This window comes from Branchiostoma lanceolatum, chromosome 7 (assembly GCF_035083965.1).
Source record: "Branchiostoma lanceolatum isolate klBraLanc5 chromosome 7, klBraLanc5.hap2, whole genome shotgun sequence".
NCBI classification, from domain to species: Eukaryota; Metazoa; Chordata; class Leptocardii; order Amphioxiformes; family Branchiostomatidae; genus Branchiostoma; species Branchiostoma lanceolatum.
The window spans coordinates 12,480,975-12,504,895 of NC_089728.1; the positions used below are offsets into that span (position 1 = coordinate 12,480,975).

At 43.5% G+C, this 23,921-nt stretch overlaps 2 protein-coding genes across 3 annotated transcripts in view; one reads left to right on the forward strand and one right to left on the reverse strand.

Moving 5' to 3' along the window:
* Nucleotides 1-23,850, reverse strand: LOC136439390 (mucin-like protein). Of its 2 annotated transcripts, none has more exons than XM_066434802.1 (34): nt 22,767-23,850; nt 19,755-19,805; nt 18,865-19,251; nt 18,451-18,594; nt 17,785-17,928; nt 17,336-17,481; nt 16,929-17,065; nt 16,689-16,828; nt 16,334-16,461; nt 15,946-16,039; nt 13,285-13,372; nt 13,011-13,117; nt 12,531-12,699; nt 12,027-12,231; nt 11,739-11,859; nt 11,357-11,497; nt 11,127-11,261; nt 10,794-10,915; nt 10,035-10,203; nt 9,531-9,678; nt 9,021-9,139; nt 8,603-8,814; nt 7,016-7,155; nt 6,364-6,563; nt 5,850-5,978; nt 5,486-5,605; nt 5,011-5,139; nt 4,329-4,454; nt 3,805-3,927; nt 3,220-3,323; nt 2,685-2,800; nt 2,154-2,343; nt 1,638-1,831; nt 1-1,088 (listed from the first exon to the last, which is right to left on the reverse strand). In XM_066434802.1, exons 1-34 carry the CDS (start codon nt 23,314-23,316, stop codon nt 959-961), a joined length of 5,358 nt encoding a protein of 1,785 aa, XP_066290899.1. In that variant the 5' UTR covers nt 23,317-23,850; the 3' UTR covers nt 1-958. The 2 variants fall into 2 exon arrangements, with proteins under 2 accessions (XP_066290899.1, XP_066290898.1); XM_066434801.1 differs by having other exon boundaries at nt 18,865-19,257; nt 22,767-23,849.
* Nucleotides 9,742-23,921, forward strand: part of LOC136439394 (serine/arginine-rich splicing factor 4-like) — a 39,451-nt gene continuing 25,271 nt past the window's right edge. Inside the window, exon 1 of the mRNA XM_066434808.1 lies at nt 9,742-9,747. The gene's annotated coding sequence lies outside the window, so the exon portion shown is untranslated. The remainder of the gene's footprint in view (nt 9,748-23,921) is intronic.

The window sequence follows — 23,921 nt, forward strand, 5'->3', positions numbered from 1 at the left end:
TGCCAATCTCATTTGTTTTTATTCAGGAGAGGGGATGATTACAAAAGGTAGCAAAGCACACAATTAAAATTGAATCAGAGACCAAGTCATTGGATGCAAGGATACCGTATCTGGGTCACTATGGATAACGAAATGGTATTTTAAAACCATTTCCAATATTGATAATGCGCTGTAGATTAAGATTTACAATCGCCAAACTTTGTAATTGAAAATGTTTAGCACGATATAGAGAGGTTTGCAAATTTACTTTTAACTGATATTCCATGTTGTAATACCTTGATCTTGATTTTACTCAACTAAAAATAAACATCGATGCAGGGGGTACATACGAAGCGACAAGGTTAGCCTTCGTAAAGGCTCAATTCTGTCATAAACAAAGGTTTATGCGAGTCTCATTATGAGTTGCATCAGCACTCGGTAGTGGACGGCATCAGTTACACGCATAGTGATATATCTCTGGAGGAATCTTCCACTTTGTTAAAATTGACAAATCTCAACGGTAATATGTCATATAATATCATATCATATCATATCACACAGAAATGTAAATCACATCACAAAAATGGAGTACTTGATTAGACATGATTCAGCAATCGTCCGTATATTTGGCGAATAGTATCCGGCCAAAATATGTACTGTGTAAATGTGTTGTACGCCTGTCTACTTTCTTACGAAACACAAGGAAAATATCAATCTATCGATCCTATCAGACACATAATGAAAACAACACAAGAAATTTATCACAAAGATACACCAAAATTCACTCCTGTTCTGATTGCATAGAAATAACCAAAATCTTAGCTAATTTGCATCCGAACAACATCTTGGTAAACCGAAATGTAAAAACAAAACCACAAATCATCTGAACGCCATCATCCCCTTACTAATAGCATATGTACACCAAATTTGAGAGAATAAAATGACACAAACAGCAAATTCTAGATGATCGTCATCTATTCTAAAACATGGGCTTTTTCTTGGTCATCAGCGCCTCCTCGTCCGTCCGCCGGCTGCTGGAGGAGGGGCCTGCTTCCGCCAGCTCCAGGGTCTGGCTGTCAGACACCTTCATGTTCCGCGTCTTCTTTTTCCTGGTAAAAAACAAACAAGCTGTGTGAAGGACTGTGGTACAAGAAGGCTTACCATAGACTTCAGTTCCCTTCCATAATATGTTGCACCAGGCGTCGATCCGCATGAATACAGTCATAAAGATTTGCTATCAATGTGTTAAGATTATTATTGAACTAGCTGCCATTCTAGATATCATATTGTGTCCCAAATACTTAATCTCCAAGCAGATCTATCGGTGGCAAGGCAGCGTTAAAAGGGCCAACCAGTATACAAAGCCTCCCGATACTGCCTTGCCACTGATAGATCTGCTTGGAGATCACCACTACTGTCGACCCTATCGGTAGACTGGTTAGTGTTGGTGATGACAAGACCGTTTTTAAGACTTCATATGCAAATCATCTTGATCAAATCAAAATGATGTGTAAATCAAAAGTGCCTCAATGGTGCTGTACTGATATCATTTATTTTGCTACCCCATAGTAGGTTACCTGTACAGTATTTGTCTACGCGCTTGAGCATACCACAGCGTGCGTAAAACAACAATTTATAAAACATTAAAACGTCATTACTTGATAACGAAAACGACGATGCCTAGGATGACGGCAAAAGCGACCCCTCCGCCGACCGTCCCGCCCACGATGGCGGCGATGTTGTCTCCCGGCGGAGCTGCGGGTCTGACGGTGGTGACGGGGAGGGGCGTGGTGGGGAGGACAAGCAGGTACAGGTCAGTGATCACGGCACCACCGAGGGCAGTGGACAGGTCCTGCAAAGAACAGTTGTACAGCATACACGTTATATAACATACACCATATAAGAAGGCTCGAACGTTTAGGATAATATAAAAATGCTGGAAGAAATGAAAGGTTAGACATAATGACGTAATAGGTTATTCACACATGAAATGATATCTAATGACTTCAAGCCAGGATTTTGATCATGACAAGTGACGCCCTGAGATACTTGACAACACTGCTCTTTGAACAGAAAATGTTATCAAACAGAATAATTCAATGTTCAACACTCTTGATTGGGTCGATGTCCTACACTGAAAATCCAGGAATACAGTATAATTGATTTATTTTTACCTGAGCACCATTTTCAATGATAGTGAAGAGTGCCTGTCCAGGTATGACCGTGGTGATGTTGTCAGCTTTGAGAGACTCCGGCAGCAGGACGTACAGGGCCAGCTGGATGCTGGAGGCGCTCAACTCCACCGGGTAGTTCGGGAGACGCAAAACGTTCAGCTCGGTGAACTCCACGTCCACTGTCTGCCTCCTGCAGAAAAACACGATTGGTATTCACTTTTCAAGTCAAATGAATTTGCCAACCTAAAAGGTCCTACTAGGGAATATTTCACAAAGAGATTGCCCGTCTTGTAATGCACAGCAGTATTTGTTGTGGTGAAGATTTGCTAAATGCCAATATAAATGAAAACAAAAATTCCCCAAATAAACCGAAATTTGACGGTATTTCGCTAGATTTGTCATTAAGAGATAAAATTTTCACCGTATTGTCTCATTTTCATCATATCATTATCAGAGAGTATCAAGCAAGAACATACCATATGAAATCTTCAATAACGAGATATTTGATCAAAACTTAGTGACCAGTTGTACCTTTTACGCGAGGCTGGGTCCGTCCTCAGACCACACTCGGCAGCGCGGCTGCTACAGTGGCTGGAGGCAGCGGCAGCGACGGCCTTGGAGAACGCCAGATCTCTGGACACCGTGTACTACAGACGTTGGAGGGGTTCTTGTGATTCTTGTTCATCTCAAAGAACAATAGCTTAACACCTCGCCCTAGCTTTTAATCGTTGTTATTATGGTAAAATCATCGAATCACGCAGTCATCAGGCTTAGCCATACAACTCAAGGAGTTAAGATTAGTTGCAAATGTGAAAATACGTCGCGAAACGGAAACAGACTGGGTGTTAGAAGTGAGCAACAAGCTATATGTTTTGAAACTAAAAAGAAATGAATTCATACGTCAATGCGAAGCATGATAAAAGTAATGCTGCTTTTTTGCAACTAACTTGTAGACAAGCGTATAAATGCCCAACGTATGGCTGTATATTAAGTACATGTAGTCTTAGATTTGCGAGTATAAACGGGGATCGAAATGTACACGTGAAAGTGAATGTCCAGGACGTACTTGGCTGATGGACATCTCAGCAGTACAGACTACAACCCCTCTCTTCTCCTCGTCCGTGGGAGCCCGGTTGGATGCCGTCACTGGTTTCTCTTCGTCAGGTAAGTCTAAATACAAAAAAGTCTATAAAGTCTAAGTCTAAGATAAAACACGTTCCATTCTCACACAATATTTGTCTATGATCAATGTTCGTTATCCTCATACTTACTCGATGCCTACGACTATGGGGATAATGAACATTTTCCCTATGCCAACATGGAGATATTTATAATTTACCAATCTACAAGTAAGGGATGCGTCTGGTCTTTTTTACGTTTCGTTAATAAGTTGCCTGTGCCTTTTTGCCATTATTTCTCCAAGCAACCTCTTGTGGGAACTTAAACGGATTGTTGACTTTAAGTCCCATGTCATTTTCACTGCTACAAGATCAAACAGAGCTGTTCTATTGCTTGTAGGACAAAACAAACCCTGCCCAGTCCATAATCTCGGATCATCAGTGTGCTATATCACCGAGACAAAGAAGCAAACGTGACACGGCTGTTAATTAGATTGCTATGTTAGTAATCATGGATTTCTTTGGCACCTTACCAGTGCAGTCGCTGTTAACTTCGACTAACCCTGGCAGACAGGCGCATGCGTAGTCGCCTGGTATGTTGACACATAACTGCGTGTCCGTACAGTTGTAGTCATCTTCAAAACACTCGTCAATGTCTGAAATGAAGAGTTTACTTTACAACACAGGTATGTCGTGCAGCACCTCCACTTCTAAAATGATGTTGTATGAAATCAGATTCCCGCTTTATGCAATAATGGACATCATCAGTGTGTTTAATTGTTAAAGCTTAGACTAAACTGAATAAGATGAGCGGTATATGAGTCCCAACACTGTATATATGTGTATCAGAAAACGGGACACTCTAGCTACACGATGGAGAGTGCCGACAGGAAACGGAGCATATGATAGAAAGGTCACAATCCTCTCCACCAACCTCTGCTTGCAGAGTACACATGAGTAAGTGAATATTGTAGTCAGTGTCATATTCTAGGAACGATAGACTAAAACAGTAAAAGTATATGTATTATCTAATACGGCGGCCTATGTTTCCCCTTACCTTGGCAGGTGTAGGGGTCTGCCCCGTTTGTCCTGTACCCATCCTCACAACTGCAGCTGTACCCGCCTGCAGTGTTCTCACACTCCTGGTTACACCTGTTCTCTCCACTCATGCACTCGTCTATGTCTGAAGCACGGAGGGAAGTCAGCGGTCAGGAGAAACAGTTTGAAGTGAATGTTGGACTGGTTATTTGTGGGTATATGTTGATTGTGCCTTTATCGCTGTTCAAAAACTAGAACCGTGACGTGAAAGGGAAGCTTGACTCGTGTTGATAAGCTGTCAACAAATCTCATTTGCAATGCCAATGGATCAATAAAACAATTCATTATTCATTGACCAATTGACAAACTTCAGTTAGCCAGGTCCATAAAACTTGACGGTACATGAGAAATTATGAACTGCATTTTTGTTGCTGCTAGATGTGCGAATGTCTAACGAGATGGACAAGAAGACATTTTTTTATTGAAACAGTTTCGCCATAGCTGGCAGTGATTTGAATCGAATATTCTAACATGAAATATGCGAATTACTATGTGCTGTAAACCTGAACAAGCATGTAGTTTAATACATAAGCAGCTGGTGAACTGACATTGGGCTGATTGGGGGGCAACTTACACAAACCACTCACGTTATACAATGAATTATGAGATTTGTGAAGCCCTTGCGTCTTAGTTGAACTCACCATCACAGACGTTCCCATTGAGAGTGTAACCTTTGTTGCAGTAGCAGGTGTCCGTTCCCCCCTCGCGGTAACAGCCGCCGTTCGCACTGTCGCACTCCGCTTCCCTCTGTGCCGTGCACTGACTGGTGGCTGGGAAGGTTCATGGTTGGTAATACATTGTATGTCAAACATTTTTACCACTTCATGCATACGAACCGTATCACCTGTGGCCAACTTTATGTGCATAAATGGAATGTAATGTTAATAGAACGTTAGTATTTCATATTCCAGCTAGGTGATTTTTGAAACAAAGTCTATGGTATATAATGATGAGTGAACTATGACGATGATGAGGGTAGTGGTTTCCGTGTTTGAGTTACTTGTCAGAAGAGTTAGCCATAGAGTTACGCATTTGCAACCCTATGTGTGACTCTTTGGCCGTCTAACTCCTTTGATGAATCTTTCAAGCTAGCCATATTGAGAGTACAAAACTCACGCGAGCAGGTCTTGTTGTCATTGGTCAGCTCGAATCCGCTGTTACAGGAGCAGTGGTAGGAGCCGATGTCGTTATGACACTGGTGGTCGCAGTCGTGTGCAGGCTCACACTCGTTTACATCTAAACAACAACAACAAGATATGAACAGTTAGCTGTCATTTTTGACAAAATGCAAATCCGAAAAAGTGCCATCTTGACGGTACTACTGAAGAGTTTAACAAAATACAGCCAACGAGGTGACCGTCTGTATAGCTTGGATAAAGGTTTAGATAATACCGTTGATAAATGCCTGTTTGGCACTTGTAGAAGATGTCTACATTTGCGTCAGCACATTTATGAGTTAAAAGTTAACCACAAAAGTTACCATCACAACTCAACCCGTCGTCGTTTAACCGGTAGCCGGCCTCGCAGTCGCACGTGAAGGATCCTGGGTAGTTTACACAGATCTGTGCGCATGTCTGGACGCTGTCGGTGGAGTTGCACTCGTTAATGTCTGTAAGGGAACATAGAATAAAATTATCCGCCCTCAGGCCTAGAAACATTTATGCTGTGTTTTCGAATACGGTTAAGAAAATATAGAGCCAGGCATTATCTATTTTTTCTCCCTTTTTTCTATCTCATTTTTTTATTTTTTTCGGCCGAGGTGATCCAAACAAATACAGTTGAGCGATGTAGAACTAAATGCATCAGGCCGGCACTGGCAGCATACTGTAAGTATACAGACATGAATTGTACAAAGAATTCTAAAGCAAAAACAAGTTTTACGTTGTTTGGGAACATACTGTCCTATGTACAAACTAATCTCGTGTTGTGGCTAGCTTGCCATAGAATGTTGGTCAGAAACCAACTCGAAAACCTGAATATCAACATCAACATACCCTCGCATGTCTCCCCATCTCCAGAGAATCCAGTGGGACAAGGTCCGCACTCGTATCCCGAGATGTTCGCAGGCGCAGGGTAGTCCCTACAACGGACACCTTCGTAGCAGGGTTGGGAGTTTTCATCGCAGGCATCGATGTCACTCTCACACTGCACACCTGTGTACCCTTCATCACAGGTACAGGCTTGTAGGACGAACCTGGAAAGTGGCAATTGGCTAATGAGAAACTTTACTGATGGGCATAAGACGTACCAGACCTTGCAGCCTTCATCGGGGCATTACTGATAGTAAATCTCACACGGGACCTTGCGGAATCCTAACTCCACCAATGAGTCAAAGATGCCATGAAGTCGGTATCACCCGACGAAGAAGATCTGTCATACCGGATTCGTCAGTGTCATTGTACACAAAGGATACACAAAGAAGATATGCACGTGTCAACAAGACAATAGATCAACATTTTAAGCGTCAAACTCATGTAACTATCACTGAAACGCGAAAGAGAACAACTGTTCAACAAAGTTCAACAGAAACTTCTGCTGCACCCTGACACTTAATTAGTCCTTTTCATGCCGATACATGTCATGGGCCGTGGTTGCAGCAAAGTGAGATTTCATCGGAAGAATAGATGCTGTACAGGCTGTCCTAACCTCGTTTCAGTAGAGTTGTCAGATGACGCATCATCGTCATCATCATCACTGTCCACACACGTCCCGCCGTTGTAGCATGCGCAGACGCGCACAGTCGGCCAGTACTGGGTGGAGCCGTTGTTTGTGTCAGTTAGAATGACCTAAACGGAGAGCAAGGATTAGAATCGAGGCAAAATTTAGAATCAAAGCTCATCTAGAGTCCATTCCGAGTCACCGCGAGGGTTTTATAATAATATTTGTAATCATTTTGAAAAATTTCTAATAAAAGAATATCTGACTGACAATAGTTCTAAATTTTTCTAAAAGATCAAACAAAAATATGAATTTATTTGAATTTGATTAGATAATTTAGAAATATTTTGAAAGTAACTGAACAAAAACCTATTTATTTGTAATAATTTCTAAACATCTATGTGATTATTTAACTTTTAGAAATATTAACAAGAAATGGTAGAAAATGGTTAACAATGGTAGAATGGTGATTGCCCCCATAAATGTAGGTGCTAATCTGGCCCTTCTGTCTGCCTTTGTACATCTTTAGGCTTCACTGCAGGACACCGCTCGGTCCTTTGTGGAAAGCATTCTTCCCTAAACTTCGCAAGGATGTGTGAATTACTTTCGTCCCAGCCCTCTGACCTATTTATAGAGATGTTACAAATAATGGTAGAAAATGGTAAGAAATTGTAAAAAATTGTAAATAATGGTAGAATGCTGTTACCATTATTTAGAAACCATTGTAAATATCATATTCTACATCATGAATATTTCTAAAGTTTTAGAAAACTGAAGAAATATTTAGAAAGCTGAAATCACATTCAAAATATTTCAAAAGTATCAAATCTCTTGCACAAATAATAACAATAACTTGAAAATAGTTCTAAATTATGACAATAACAACCCTCGCGGTGACTTGGAATGGACTCTACGTACATTATAAAGCTGATTGCTGATCTCCAAGCAGATCTCTACGGGGCAGAACAGTATCTATGCGCCAAACAAGATCCCCTACGAAGCCCGGCTGGATATTGTTTGCCCCAGGAGTACTGTTATGCCCCGGTAGAGATCTGCTTGGAGATTAGCTGATTGCTACCCTGCCAACAACTAACACGCCTGACATCTATTATCCAGGCTAAACAAAATCTGCTATGGCGTAGAAGAGCCGGAGGGTCTAACAGTGCTAATGAGACATCCAGGGAGACAACAACCACCACCTATAGCTAATAACGTCACTTGAAGCAGTCGTGTCGTGTCAATCGTTGGTTTCAGTGATTCTAATCTGTTACTCTCAACAGACTCTGTTCAGAGCAAATTACCAATCTGCGAATATAATAAGACAGGCCTCCGTTATTAGGGTTGGCCCCTGTGGTGGTATATCGTGATATTTTGACAGCTCAGGTGGCCAGTCAGGCGTATATGCTACGATTAGTCATAAATTGATGTATTGATTACAACGAGACTAAGGAATAAGTGGTTAGATCTGGAGCCTTCAAGCTTCATAATCTATATACTCTCTTTCTCCACCCCCTCTCCGTTTCTGTGTATATTACTAAGAGTGATGGTTTAGGGCAATACTTGTGTTATTGTCACCTTTAAGTCAAACTGCTCTCCTGAAGTGACGTTCCATGTGATGTTGGCCGTGTCTTCATCAGACGCCATGCTGACGAACAGCGGGATCCCCTCGTCAAGGTCGAACGTGATGTCGTCCCCGTTGGCGTCAGAAGCGTTGATGCGGATGTCGATGATTTCCCCCATGGTGGCGTTGATGTCGTCTGGACCGTCAACTTCCGGTGGGAAGTTTGCTGAACATAGAAGTTTAATAATCACGAGACCTCGTGCTACGAAATGATTCCAATATATCTACTATTAGTAAAAAAAGTGTGTGTGTGTGTGTGTGTGTGTGTGTGTGTGTGTGTGTGTGTGTGTGTGTGTGTGTGTGTGCGCGGGCGTATGTATATATTTGTATGTTTTTTTGTTTGTTTGTATCTGTGCAAAGGTGGCCACTAACCTAGCTGGGCGTTCTCTTCCGTCAGTTTGTCCGACTGTGACTTGGTGGTCTCCCCGACACTAACATCTCCTGTCTGGCTGATGTCAAACAGGCAGTTCTGGTCGTCTCCGCAAATCGCCCTGTGCGATACAGAGCAACGTCTAACTAAAGCTGCACACAAATAGAACCCGGGAAACGTCTAAATAAACCCATGAACGTTTGACATGGCACTCAACATCCTACAGCTTACAGGCAAAAGTGAATTTGATGCCTACAAGATACTCCATGGCATTAAATGTGGTAGGTTACTAAGAACACTTCGATTGACTTCAGCATAAAACAATTTGATTTGGCTTTCACATAGAAGTGGTATTTGTTAAATGCGTGCAAATAATGTTGGACCATCGACCAAGAACAATTGATAGAATATACAATTGAAGATGTGGAATTAAATGACGCATACGAAACTATAGAAGCTATGCGAGAAGCTTTCAGAAGCTTTGAGGATTATCAATATTGCAACGAGCTTGCCTTGCTTCGGCCTCCAGCTCCGAGTCATCGAAGGTGACAGCGTCGGTGAACTGGGGCGAGAAGGACGTGTCTCTCATGGATTCCAGACTTTCTCCTTCCAGATAGTGGAACCTCGTCTGCAACCTGCCGTCCTCCTCCGTCAACAGGACTGCAGTGCAAAGTACTGGTTCAGTAACAGCTAGTTCACTCGTTAGTAGAGCCCGTCAACTTGCAAGTAAACCTGAAATCCTAACTGCAAGCTCTATAGCCTTACGGCAGATTTTCTTTCAACATTCTATATAAGAAGCTGTAGATGAACAAAAGGTTTCATCTATTGAGCCTTTCACCCAGACTTTAAAGGGACAAGAAAACAGACAAACTATATTTCATTATGATTTCGAAGAAAAGGGGCAATGATTAAGGATACAAACACCAGTTACCACTTTTACGAGATGCTGTGTCTCAAAATGACCGTATCACTTCAACTGACTCGTACTCAAACTGGTTGGAGGATGATGTACTTACACGACTGTCCGAAGTACTTGAAGATGTCGCTCTCACTGGAGTTGACGTCCAAGACGCTGCCGTTGAAGGCGGTGAAGTCGTTCTTCTCGTCGCCGTCCCAGTAGCCGAGTAATCCCTGGGTACTGTTCATGTACTCATCGGGGGCAGACACTACCACGGCCAGCATGTTCTGTGAAACACATTGTAGCACACGTGAAGTGATGTAGGTTTCTGTTGATGATATGTTTTGGTGGACAGGTGTGTACAGGTGTGTGTACAGATTGTGTTGCGCACAAGTGACATGTATATTTGTGTAGATAGTGTGTTCAGCACCATAGACAGATGTGTGTGTTCAGATTGTGTTGCTTGTCTGCCTGTGACATCTACATTTAGGTTGTGTAGATAGTGTGTTCAGCACCATGGACAGAGGTGTGTTTCGATTGTGTTGTGCACCGATGACAAGTACATTTAAGTAGGTAGTGTGTTCAGCACCAAGGACAGGTATGTGTTTAGATTGTGTTGTGCGCCGATGACAAGTACATTTGTGTAGTGTAGATAGTGTGTTCAGCACCAAGGACAGAATATGTTGTGAAATTTCCCTTTGTGAAGGTCGGTTCGTCACTGCATTACCTTAATACAATAGACAAAATTGCTACAGTCGTTACAGCAATGACTATTTTTTTGGAATCAAAATAATAGTTTCTTTATGAAATGCTAAATCAAATTGTGTATCTTTGTATTGGAGACCAAAAGGTATGCATAAAAAGATAAACCTCTTACCTTTTCTGAGGTGGTGGTTAGGCTGATGCCAGACGACAGCTGTATCTTGAAGGAGTTGGTGGTGGGTCTTGAGAACAGCATGTCCTCGAGCAGGGTGTGGTTACTTGTAGTGTTGTCATACACTAGGAAACACCTTATGTTTATTTGATAAATCTACTTTATGGTTCACATACAGGAAACACAATTGTGGAGCATCGGCAGGTTATAGCACATAGCTTTACTTTCATTCATCAACAAAAAGAGTCTCGTTATTAATGATTTGTAACATTTGTAACATTTCTAATAACGTCTTAGCGCATCTTTGCCACATGTAGCTGATATTACGTCACATACCGAGTATGTCTTGTAATGTTCCGTTGATGTACAGATCCATGCCGGCTTCTGATTGGTTGTTGATGTTTAGCTGAACTCCCAAACCGTCGTTTTCATTGACGACGACGGCAGTGAACACCGTTGCTTTGTCACTTCCTGAAATATCATGAAAAGAGAGAAAAATCGATTTCTAGTCTCGATTGACTATTGTTCCCCAATTAATAAAGACAACTGTGCTGATCATTCCTAACCTGGTGCCTTGTCTGTCCTGGCCTGCACCTGCGCGGTGTAGTTGCCGTCGTCCACGTGGAAGAGAAGGTACTCTCCCAGCCCGTTGAACGTGTAGCCCTTCCCGTCCAGCGTGATGATGTGCGGATCGCCCCAGAACCATCCTGGGCGGTGGAACCAAAACAATGATGTGGTCTTAGGATTTTACTGTCTAAACATAGGTAATCTTAGATTTGCAAAGACGCTAGAATTACTTAAAAATCTGAATGACTTGGAATTTGAATTACTCTACAATTATGAACGATACGTTATGAACCCGAGACAAGAGGGTATAGACTCAGTTACATTTAGGACCTCATTCTCCTTGCTGCAAGTCTATTGGAAACAAGATTTCTTTGTCCTTACTTCTCCAGGGCGGCCTGTACCCCCAGCAGCGGTTGGTAGGCCGTCTGTACCGGAAGAGGTGGCAGTATGAGTAGGACTGCTGGCAGCACTTCTGCTGGGCAATCTGGTCATCGTGCCAATTCTACGTGCAAAAACACAACCAGGTTATTTTCGCTTTGTTTTATAGTCAGTGTACAAAAGGTTCAGTTCGGCCTATTTTTTGTGGGAAGTTGTGAGGTTTGCATATTGCAGGCAACACATATAAGATGAATGAACAAAAGCCGACAATCGTTATGTCTGTGTACTCACCACGATGACGTGGCCGGCATTGCTGCCGTACCTGATGAGGAATCCTCCGGTACGGAACCAGGAGAAGTAGTACTGCCAGCCGGACCACCAGCTGTAGTACCAGCGGCGGATGTAGTACCAGCGGTACGGCGTGTAGCAGCACTTCTGCCGCAGGCCGAACCGGGTCGACAGGGTGGTCCAGCAGTCGTTCCCGGAGTAGTAATACCTGTAGAATGATGGCATGGTGTAGCATGAAATACACCACTGTTTAAAAACAATAGATCCGTAGGTAGATTACACAGTCATTGATCTAGGCTAGTAGGTCAGCGTCAAATAATGAGTTTCATTAAGTTCATGATATATAAAAGATAGAGATTATATATGCAAAATCAAAAACTGCTGAAGACCATAGCTATTTTAAGCATAACAGCACATTCCCAGCCAATGGAGGCAGTAACGAGGCACAAAACAGTCTAAAAAAAGTTCTGTTTACTGATTAACTTTGATATTTGTAACGATCCCTACCTGTCATCCCACCAGGCCTGCTGACGGCTGCAGGGACACGGAGTCAGCCGGTGGTACCCCCAGTTGTACGAGGCCGGAGTTGTGCCGTAGTACCAGCGGCGGCAGTAGATAGTCGGCGGGATGGAACCATCGGAGTTCTCCAAACGGTAGATAGACACGCCCGTCTCGCCTGAAGCAAGGAAGCAATCTTTCATTCTAACACAAGCAGAATTAACCGTAAAAATTATTGGTTGTTTCTTATGCCTTCATCATGTAAATACCTATCACTTCCAGCATATGCCCTTACTGGCACTTGACTGTGTGAAAAGACGTCCTAGAAATCCTGAGTTGATGGGATATCAGTTACGTTTTAGTCACGTTTTTGTAACGACATTTACCCAGAGGAATTGAGTCAGTCATCACGAGGAAGGTAGGAGGTATGACCGCAGTTTCTTTTGTTAGATCAAACATTAATATTATTCTTGTAGCACCTAACATTACCTGTGTTGCCAGGAATCTCATCGAGGCTCCTCATGTTCAGCGTGCCGGACTTCGGTACGTTGTAGAAGTGCTCTCGGTAGCCCCACGACCAGTAGTAGTAGTAGTAGCTGTTGGGTTGATAATAAAACGGGCCATTACAATTATTAATGTTGGAAATTCATAGGTATGTTTCAGAAACGTTCCAACAAAAGCACTGTTGAAGATCTACATGGAACAGAGCAACTGGGAAGAATATCACATGTATTCATCGTAAGGTAGAATTAAGGTTTCTCACTTGTAGTAGTACGAGTCCCCAGCCCCGTACCCGGCCACGGGAAGGCCCCTCAGATTAGAGTAGTAATAGTAGTAACGCCACTGAACATCTGGGAAATAAAGAGATGAAGTTAGATTATTAACCAACCAACCAACCAATCAACAAATCAATCGACCTTTAAAAGAACAAGAAACCAAGAAACCAAGAAACAAAATGTAAGTTCAACATCCTTGAAATGTTATTGTGTTATTGACAGATTGACCGAAACGTAAAGTTACTGACAGTCCGGGTGCTGATCAAGATAGAAAGTAGCCTACCCCAGATATTAAGGAAATACCTGGGTTTACCGGTAACATAGCTGGCGTATTCTGTTCTGGAACCCTATAGGGCGTATTCACGTGACGTCATCACCCCTGCCCTCCGTGGGCGGCCATCTTGGTGCTCACCCTGCAACGAAGCTTCTCGGTGTCCGACGCTCTCTAAATTTCCAAGGAATGCGAAGTCGTCTGATCGCTGTTTTATTATATGCAAAGAGTCTCCAGCCTCACATCCTTTTCGCTACAAAAATCCAATTTCACCTACAGGAAATGACCCATTATCGACGAGCGAGGTTCCCCAGCAGCCTACAAACATGGCCGCTAAACTGTTTACAGAGTACGCATAAAGTCAGTTCACAGCATACAAGTGTTACAAGGCCTGCAGCCACGTAGTACAGTGTCTTGAGTGTCGTGAGAAATTTTGTTGACAGGGAGTACGTTATGATCGGGAAAGTTCGACGTTGAAAGACCCCCAGTTTATGAATGAACGTATCTCAAGCAACGACTACACGGTGCCGCGACTGTGTTACACAACGGGCCTGTAACTTGCTTTTCGACCAGATACAAAAGGTTTCCATACACACACGTTGATTCTCAAACTTCAACTATTTAGATCCGCTGTTCGTATGTCAGAAATCCACTTTTGTTTCAGTCGTTAGTCCTTCGCGATCGTATGTTCCCGCACGTACACGTCCTACACGAGAAACGCAAAACCAATCTTACTGTTACCCGACCGGTGTGTGCTTTATCAGTCCCAATCCAATATCTGACCACGAGGCAAAACACAATGATTATGAGACAAAACGTTTTGAAGGGAAATTGTGAATGGCGTAGAAAACATCTGCCATTTATACAGCGAATTCCATAGGGCTCCACTACCAAGTGAGCACCAAGATGGCCGCCAGTGCTCGTTGCTAGGGGGAGGGTCACGTGACTGAATACGCCCTATAGCAATAGCCTTTCCGGTAGATAATATGTACGTTTTGCCACTTGCCACATTGCCCGGGTGCCCATATTATGCATGTCCTTAAGCCGGCGTCACAATTCATGCGAGCATCGGCCGATTTTGTAGATCGCCGGGAGCTCGCCGAATTTCAAATTCGCCCGAGTGTCGACCGTATTTTTCGCTGAAAACCTGCCCCGTCACAAATTGAACGGAGCTCGGGCGACGTCCGTCGAACACTAATAATCATAAATCCCACATAAGACGGTACCATGTCTTGGACACGGACGAAGTCAGTATCAACTGACCTGGTAACAAGCTCAAATTTGGACCAACTTTACTTTCTGAGTTGTGGCAAATCTGTCGGGCATGAGTGAAGTGGGTGGGCACACTGAAAATAATAACCTAAACAGGAATTTTGTCATAAACCAATCCGAATACTAGCGCAGGAGCCACAAAGTCAACAGATCAGTCGTTTAACCCCGATCCAAACATTTTCAGCAAACGGAAATCGACCGAAGCTCGGGCGAACGCCGTCCGAGCTTCGGCCGACCGTTTATAAGCCTATCGACGCCCTGCCGACGCCTGGGCGTGCCTCGGCAGACAAACATAGATCTATAATGACTCAGTGGACTTTCAACTAGTCATTTTGTGGAGGAAAAACTCAGGAAGGCAAGTCAAGCCTCAAAAGTCAAGCCCCAGTTTGTTAATTTATGAAACATGCAAACCAATACCAAAAAAGAAACAAGAAGTACTGTCTTCGGTGTCCACATTTTATTTATAATAAAATTGTTTCAATGAAAATAAAGTTGCAATTGAATTGTCTTTCATTAGAAAAGTTTGGCAGCATTCTTTGACAAGCTGATATTAGTATTAGTCAATATAACAGTATTATTTATCATCTTATGTTATAAACCAAACTGTCGTTACCTTTTATTTATAAACATGAAGGAGTTCGGCCGGAGCCCGTCCAAGCTCCCATCGACACCAGCACAACACTCGCCCGGAGCACGCCTTACTTTTCATGAGTCGGCCGGAACACTGACGACGGTCGCCCGATTATTGTACAAAGCCCGTGCGAGGCTCGCACGAGGCCGAACAGTTCGGGCGACCTCCGACCGACCAAAAATCGGGTCTAAAATCGTCGGATGCCCGCCCGAATATTGGCCGAGCGCTGGGCGTTGCTCGGGCGAGCAACGGGCAAACTGTTGACGAGCTGTGCGAGTTCAAAAATCGTCGCCGAGGCCTCGCTGAATTTAAGCGCAGCTTCCAGTGACCCGCGAACGTCGGCCGAGCTCCGAAAATTCGCCCGAAGCCCGTAGAATCGACAGGACGTCGGCCGTACTTCGCCCGAAAATCGCCATTTGGAGCTCGCCGACAAGTCGGCCGAGCTAAACTCTTGATTTGTGACGGGGGCTTTACCAGGATAGACCCATTTGATGCCGTTCTTGGGGTAGACAAACTTCGCGAACGAGTAGATGCCATCAGTGATGAGGATGGCTTGGAAGGAGTTAACCTGAAAAACCGAGAAGAATTGTCATTCGTATCTCACACATTGCATTATGATATTTGCTAGACTAGCTGCGGTAGAATTGGACTTGTGTGATGGCTGATCCTACAGATAAAGAGGTTTTAGATCTGAAAGAAAAATTAACTTCTGAACATTACTACCTGCCAATTCGGCGGTTCTAGAATGAAGTCTACCAATGTATAATATTTCATCAAGGTGGACGTCAAAGCATAGTGAAAATACAGAGCGTGTATCATTTCATAATCCCGATTCTTGTGCTAACTTTTCCGCCCGATTCACCTCCAGTGACGTGAGATCTCTGTTGCAGTAGTAGTAGTAGCTGTACCATCTGGTGTAGTACGACCGACAGCCGACGTACGGAGGCAGGCGGATCCACGTCACAACCAGGACCCAGTTAGCCTGGAAGTCTGGACAAAGATTCAGGAAAGAGGGAGGATCGATATCATTTTAGAACATGAGAATCACAACAAATACTGGACAGTGTAGAGGTTTTGATACCTAAACAAACGTTCCGGTTTTACCTGTACGGAAGGAACGTCATTGTTTTACCTTATGGAATTTTGAGATCTCCCTGAAGGAATTGTAGGACTATATGAAAAGCAATGTAGATACTATACTGGAATGATATTCCTACCCGATGGCACGTTGGTATTCGGAGTGTTGCGGGCATCTTCACTGGCACGGGACAAGATGGTCGATGTGTCGCTCTTACCGTCACCCTCTTTGTACACCTGGTAGTAGATATGGGACTTCAGCGTCTCCTCTTCAAAACGACTGGTGGAGACAAAAAAAGTTGAATGTGGTCAGGGAAGCAAACTGACCATGGCTCGGTAACGCATGTACCAGGCTAACCCAAACTTGGTAAGTTCCTTACCTGAAGGACGAGGGATCAGAATAGGCCCAGAAGGCGGCGATCATGGACCGGTAACGCATGTACCAGGCGGACCCAAACTTGGTCGGCCAGCTGTTCCTGTAGCTCCGGTCAAACTGGATGACGCCATTGTCACAGATCTAGGCAGAATTACAGTTAGGTTTGTGTCAAATTAATAGAGTTGCTGGAACATAGTCAACAGTAGAGAGTTGTCTACTATGATGTATGTATAGTGTAGTCTGTAATTCACTGTTGGATGTTTGATGACCAACTTACCATTGCCGTGACTAGCTGTTGGTGTATCGAATTTTTGCCATGTTACCTCGATTTCGACAAATCAAAACCATAAAAAGGAACAATTAGCTTAACCAAATCTGACCTGTCGCGATCGTGTCAATAAGTTTACTCACGTAAAGCCGATGGTGCCTTCGGTTGAAGAAAGGGAAGCCCTCTGGCGAGATATACTGGTAAACGCAGCGGGACCAGTACCAGGTCCTGTCCACGTACTCAAAGTCTCCTTGTGATGGGCCGAACGGATACAGGTTGTCATCTGCCACTGTAGTACAGGCATAAACGTATTATTAGCGTGAGAGACATTAGCTCATCGACTGTATCTTTAATCGCCACGATTCTGGTATTCTATCTTAATCTATATGCAGTAATGAAACATCGAATGGTATGTTTTCACCAACCAGAACCCTGCACGAAAGAGGACCAAAAATTATCAACTCCCTTCACCCCCATCAGCCTCAGTGAGTTCCGTATTTATACTATTGGATCTGTCAGTTTTCATAAGTGATGACCATTGACATGATTTAATGAATAAGGTGCTCAAAATGTATGAACGTATGCGCCATACCTATGCACCCTGTTCCGTCGATCCTCCCATCGCCGTCATGCCCCTCGTCACATTGGCAGGTCGCCCCAGTTTGGGGTGCGGGGTTGTCCACACAGGTGGCGTAGAACGCGCAGAAACTGCCGCTGGTCTCACACCCGTCGATATCTGGGGGGGTGGGGTATGAAAAATGGACAAAGTACACAATTTAAAGGAAGGTTTTTTTGTAAGCCCATTAGTAGATTCGAGTACGCATGTGCGGTGTCAAAGGTGAAGGCCCCTGGCTTGTAAACAGTTCTCCTCTTAACATTGTATCGATTTGCATAACAATGCACAGACGGATTTTGCTTACGTCTACGTCTCAGGGGTCTTCACCTTTGACACTGCACATGGGTACTCGAATCTATGAGTGGGCTTATTGTCCAGTTTGCAGACAGAACAGGTAACATAGCTTCTCTTTCCGTCTTTCTGAATCAAGCATGTTGTGGTCTCTGAAAGAGAACGATTGGCCTTCGATCAATCGCTATAACTGCTACCGGATCAATATTCACAACATGGCACTTATCTGTCTATGAGCTTGCCACACAATGATATAATCAACAAGCAACGCCTAGGCCTACCAACAGTTTCAGACCAGAATGTGTAAAGTAATTATCTTCAATGCGCATGTTTAAGTTCCAGAAGCTGCACCTGTGCATCCTGTCCCGTCCCTCCTCCCGTCACCCTCCAGCCCAACCCCGCATGCGCAGTTGGCTTCTGTGATCCCGGGACCGGAAATGTCTGTACACGTGGCGTTGTGTACACAGGGGTTGTACGTCACGCTGCACCCATCCACTGTGTAAGGTAAACGTTAAAGGAGTTGTTGAAATATTATGTCGTAATTTTCATCAATATCAATCAATGTTCTAATTTCAGCCCATGGCACAAAGATAGTACATAAAACGACCTTGGGGTTATCAGGTCGTTTATGTTGACATGGTCCTTTCATGAAAAAATGCAATGTACGTCATTCCAATAATACTCGTTTCTGATAACAAAACTTGTTATAATTATCAATGTATAATAAAGATATAGAATCACACATTTTTGCTATGTATGCTTTACCTTCCGGTGGGCTAGTTGACACCGTCGTGGTTACCGTTGTTGTTTCCTCACAGACACATTCGTCTGAGGCGGTTGTTGGGTATGCCTGCGCATCTGTCGTTGGGTATGCCTGTGCATGTGTGGTTGGATATGCCTGTGCATCTGTTGTAGGATATGCCTGTGCATCTGTTGTTGGATATGCCTGTGCAGCGGTTGTTGGATATTCCTGTGCAGCGGTTGTTGGATATTCCTGTGCAGCGGTTGTTAGGTATGCCTGTGCAGCTGTTGTTGGGTATGCCTGTGCAGCGGTTGTTGGGTGCGCAGCGGTTGTTGGGTATGCCTGTGCGGCGGTTGTTGGATGCACAGCGGTTGTTGGGTACGCAGTTCCGGCAGAAGTGGTATATCCAGCTGTAGCTTCGGTTGTGTATCCATTGGATGACCAGAATTCATCGGGCGATAAGTTAGAAAAACATGAACAAGACTTATTTAGGTAATGTTAATATTATGTTGAAAAATGGAAAACACTGAACAAGCAGTTACAGTGTTAATTCAAGATTTACACAGCAAGCATGAGTTTTATTCGAGGTGACCACTTTTCCGTTAACACTCAGTTTGATGGTTTTCAGGCCATACAGCTCGTTTGTAATATCTATTTATCAAGCGGCTCAACATAAGTAAATCACGGTAATTTTTTGTGCATATTTAACTTACTCGTATACTATACGTTATATGCCTATTGCCTAACTTCAAAATGTATGTAGTCAAAATGTCATCTTGCACAGAGTGAAAGTTGTAGAAGAACTCATATATCGTTGCATTTCATATAATGTACTTCATTTCTCAATTCGCTTTGTTTTTCAAAAGTTTTGCCTATTGCAATCACAACAGCTATGATCCGTACTGTACAATACCTTGTCTCTTTCTACGGCGCTTTCCAGTGGCACCAGATGGACAGACACAAACTGTAAAAAGACATTTATAAAAATTACCAACGCACTGTGTCCATGTGTCAAGAAACACTTACCTTCTCAGTATATAGGAGAGCGAATGTCTTTTCAGTCGCACTTGTTTCATAAGTCTTTACAGTTAAATCTCTAGATCTGTATAGTCGGCTATGACTCGGCTTGTAGTTGTACTACACCTAATGCCACACCGCCTTAATTTTATGGATGACATCCTCTGGAGACCCCAAAAACTAATGCGAGAGGGCGAAAGAAAATCCAGCCAAAATGCTGCCACAGGACTACAAGGGGATATTGCGAACAAACAACAAGTCTATAATTGTTTGCAGGAGGTACATGTAGGTTGTCTTGTTCTTCTTAGCAAACTCAGCTGAAGTGATCGATGTTTGATATATTGACAAGAACGATCAAAGAAGCACACTATTAGAAGGTATTTGGCTCCAAGGACTGTGGATGATATATGTTATATATGGCCTCCGTCGGTCAGTATTGATCATAGTAAAATCCTAATTCACAACAGCCCTACAGCAGCGACTATGGCTAAACAGCCCTATACGGGAATGACAGTTTCATTATAGCTGTTATGAACTTCTATTTCACTTAATTACCATAGTGCTGATGGTTCAATTAATGGTGCTTTATCAATTGTATTTTTTATTGCGTGTTATGTACATAATCAAATTGATAGCTTTTATAATGAACTTATTGTACATTTTCAAAGAAAGTACAAGTTGTAAGCCAAGACCAGCTTTTTCAAAAGCGCTTAGTGCCAGAACTTCAAAATTGCTTTCCCCAATCTGCCTTTCTCTATTAAAACACTCCTTTCCCGCAATGACCATTTTTCTCAAAGACTCAATAGCCATTGAGTGACTTTCTTTGGCAGATTTTACTTCAATAACAGGAGAACAGGAGAAAAAAATTCACACTCTTAAACCTAGGCAAATCGCCAGCTTTTTCAAAAGCACTTGTTTTAGGACAGGCGAAAATCAATGCGCGCGCGAATATCATCCATGAAATTAAATCCTAAGGCACGTAGTGTTGATTGTCAATATACTAGTAGTCTGGGAGGTGAAAAATCGTGAATCAAGAAACGTGCTTGTATCGAATTCTTTCAACGTTTTGGACACGAAAAACTGTTTACCTGCTTCTATTTACGGAGTATCATCAGTGAGCAAAAAAAGTTGTGAAAACTTACTCTGGGCACGCCTTGGCTGTCTACATGACAGCCAGTACTGTCAACATAATCGTATAAACACAATCCACTGATCAGGTTTCCTGCGTGCCTGGCCGCTCTTTGCACAAATGACTTTCATTTTCGTTGTCGTTACTTTGTGGACGACTTTATAAAAATATTTCACCCCGACCAATCGACCTTTGAAACTCAGATTCTAATCAGCAACAACCGGACAAATCGCTTCCTAGTTTGCCTTAAAGACTAAATCTGACAAAACAAACTCATCAGTGAGATGAAGGAAGGTTACAGCTTTTAAAAGATGTTTTCAGATTGACAATTAGGGCAGTTTTGAAATGATACAAGCCGGCCGCCATTAAATGCTTTGAACAAAAATAGTTTCTGCTGTCGATTGGTCGGGGTGATATTTGCGGTGTGAAAAACATTGAACTGAAATCCTAGTTAAAAAACAGCAGGCCTAGGGCCAAAGTAAAAGTAAAAGTAAACTTGCAGTAGGCTTCTGAGCCAGTGAACAGATTAGAGCAAGTCAAGGCATACGCCAACGATTTCAACATTGCTTTTACACGTCCAGCAACAACTTAGTAATGTAGTTACAACGTCATGAATTGGACCCAACATGCCGTTAATGTATGGTATGTGCTTCTAGAAAAAATAAAACGTGCTTTGATTAGTATTATTCAATTGAGCATCAACTAAGTAGGCGTGGAAAACAGTCCCACAAAATTACAACGTATATTCCGTTTAGCAAGCTAAGTGTACTAAATTCCCATAAGAAATCGTGAACAAAAAATATTCTTTCTAGGACTTTGACTGACTATCACGTCATGTGAAAATCCGACGAATCGGTGCACATCTACCACTGTCCTGTACTGTCTTGTACTGTCTTGTACTGCACAGGCATAGTACATAGACACGGCCAGACTGGAAAGCTCCCTAATTAAATTTGGCCCCCTCTCACTTACTGGAGCCGCGACACGTTGGTGACCTCGCTGCGACCGAGCGATTTGACACCGCGCTAAACGAATTTCATCGATAAAAAACGAATATTTCTACGCTTTGTGTTATTTGTTGTCTTTAAGTCATGCTTGTACGTTTTGCATGATAAAGTCTTTATAATTCCCATTACAAAGTCAAAGCTAACTCAAATTCAATCTAGGACGCAGCGAGGTCGTCCACGCGTCGCGGGTCCAGTGAGAGGAGAAAGGTGCAAGGATTCTGTAGTTCCAGCCGCAGCTATGTTCGCTTGGGTAGTACCTTCCGTAGAGTACGTGGTATCTGTTGGCAATGGCAGCCGGAAAAGTGACAGGAGAAAAAAACGTTAGGTTCAGAAAAGGAATTTGGTGGAAACGGTTAAGAAAATATACATACACGATTTTCTTCAGGAAGGTTTGGATGTAGTACATCTGTAGCTTGCGACATGTCGACAACAACGTGACAAAAATTATATCCGTGCAAATAAAAGCAACAGACGCCAGTTGAACTGGGAGTCTTACGAGATAAGTTTGAGTTTAACCAGATTCGAAGGTAAAGATCTTAATCAAGCCAGTTAGTAGCACACATGTGGGCAGGTGTCAGTTAAGTTGCAATGGTTAGGTAGAATGAAATTTGGCTCTAGTCTTCAACTGAAGCGATGTTTTCTATACTGATATATAACAGAATTTTCTGTCCTGTACGGGTCCGCGAAAAAATTCAACACAACTGCCCATTAAAAGAATTGATCAGAGAAGCAGTAAAGGAAAACTAATGTGATGTATGTTACAGTCCCTTACCACCATTCGCCGGTGCGGTGGTAGTGGCAGCGTCTGTGTCTCGGCGTGTAGTGGCCCACTGACGCTGTGTGGTATCCCACTGACGGCGTGTGGTAGCCCACTGACGGCGTGTAGTATCCGACTGTGTCGTCCAGTCATAGTTGTCGGTAGCGTCGGTGGTGGTGGGACGACGTGTTGTATCCCACTGGCGACGTGTGGTAGACCACTGTGTCGTCCCGTTATTGTTGGTGGTGGTGGTGTTGGTATCGGGACGGCTTGTGGTAGACCACTGTGTCGTCCCGTTGTAGTTGCTGGCGGTGGCGTTGGTATCGGGACGGCTTGTGATAGACCACTGTGTCGTCCCGTTGTAGTTTCTGGCGGTGGCGTTGGTATCGAGACGGCTTGTGATAGACCACTGTGTCGTCCCGTTATAGTTGTCGGTAGTGGCGATGGTGGCGGGACGACGTGTAGTAGTTGTCCACTGTGTGGTCAAACCATGGACAATACCAGGCCCGAAGAACACCACCAACAAGACGACAGCGCGCAACAGGCCAACCCTCCCCGCAGACATGTTGGGCACGTCAGGAGAATACTGTGCCCAGGTGAAACTGTTTACCGTTCAGCGCGGGGGTTTGATACTTATCCAGGTAAGAGTTTCGGTCTTACAGCGTCCGCCGGTGCGTGAGGTCATCGACACCAACCCTTGTCGGCCCCTCCCCTTTGTTGTCCCAACAGGTGTTCTCCTTGGCTCGAGAATAAGAAAGGTGAACTGTTTGCTAGAAGTGAAAAGTCTTCAACATAGAATAAGGTCAATTTTGTTGAAATGAACACGTCTGTTGACAGTCACCAAAACACAGGAAGATTGCTCACACTGAAAACAGGTGTTATTGTACCCCGCTGTTGATCATTTTCAGACAGTAGAACAGTGTGTTGACATTGACACTCGAACAAGGCTGAGTGCGTCAAGTTGGAATGTTTCATAAATAACAGAAAGGATACCGAGAGGGGTGAACCCATGTCGTTAAGCTGGCACGCTGGAGGCTACGTTCAAATTTCCTTTCTGTACGCAGCCCTCTCATCTTGGGTTTGTAGGGGTAGGGAGACACGGGAACGGGGGAAGTTTCTCTTTTAGCCCGCACCATCACCGTTTATTTACCTCCAAACATGTGAGATTTT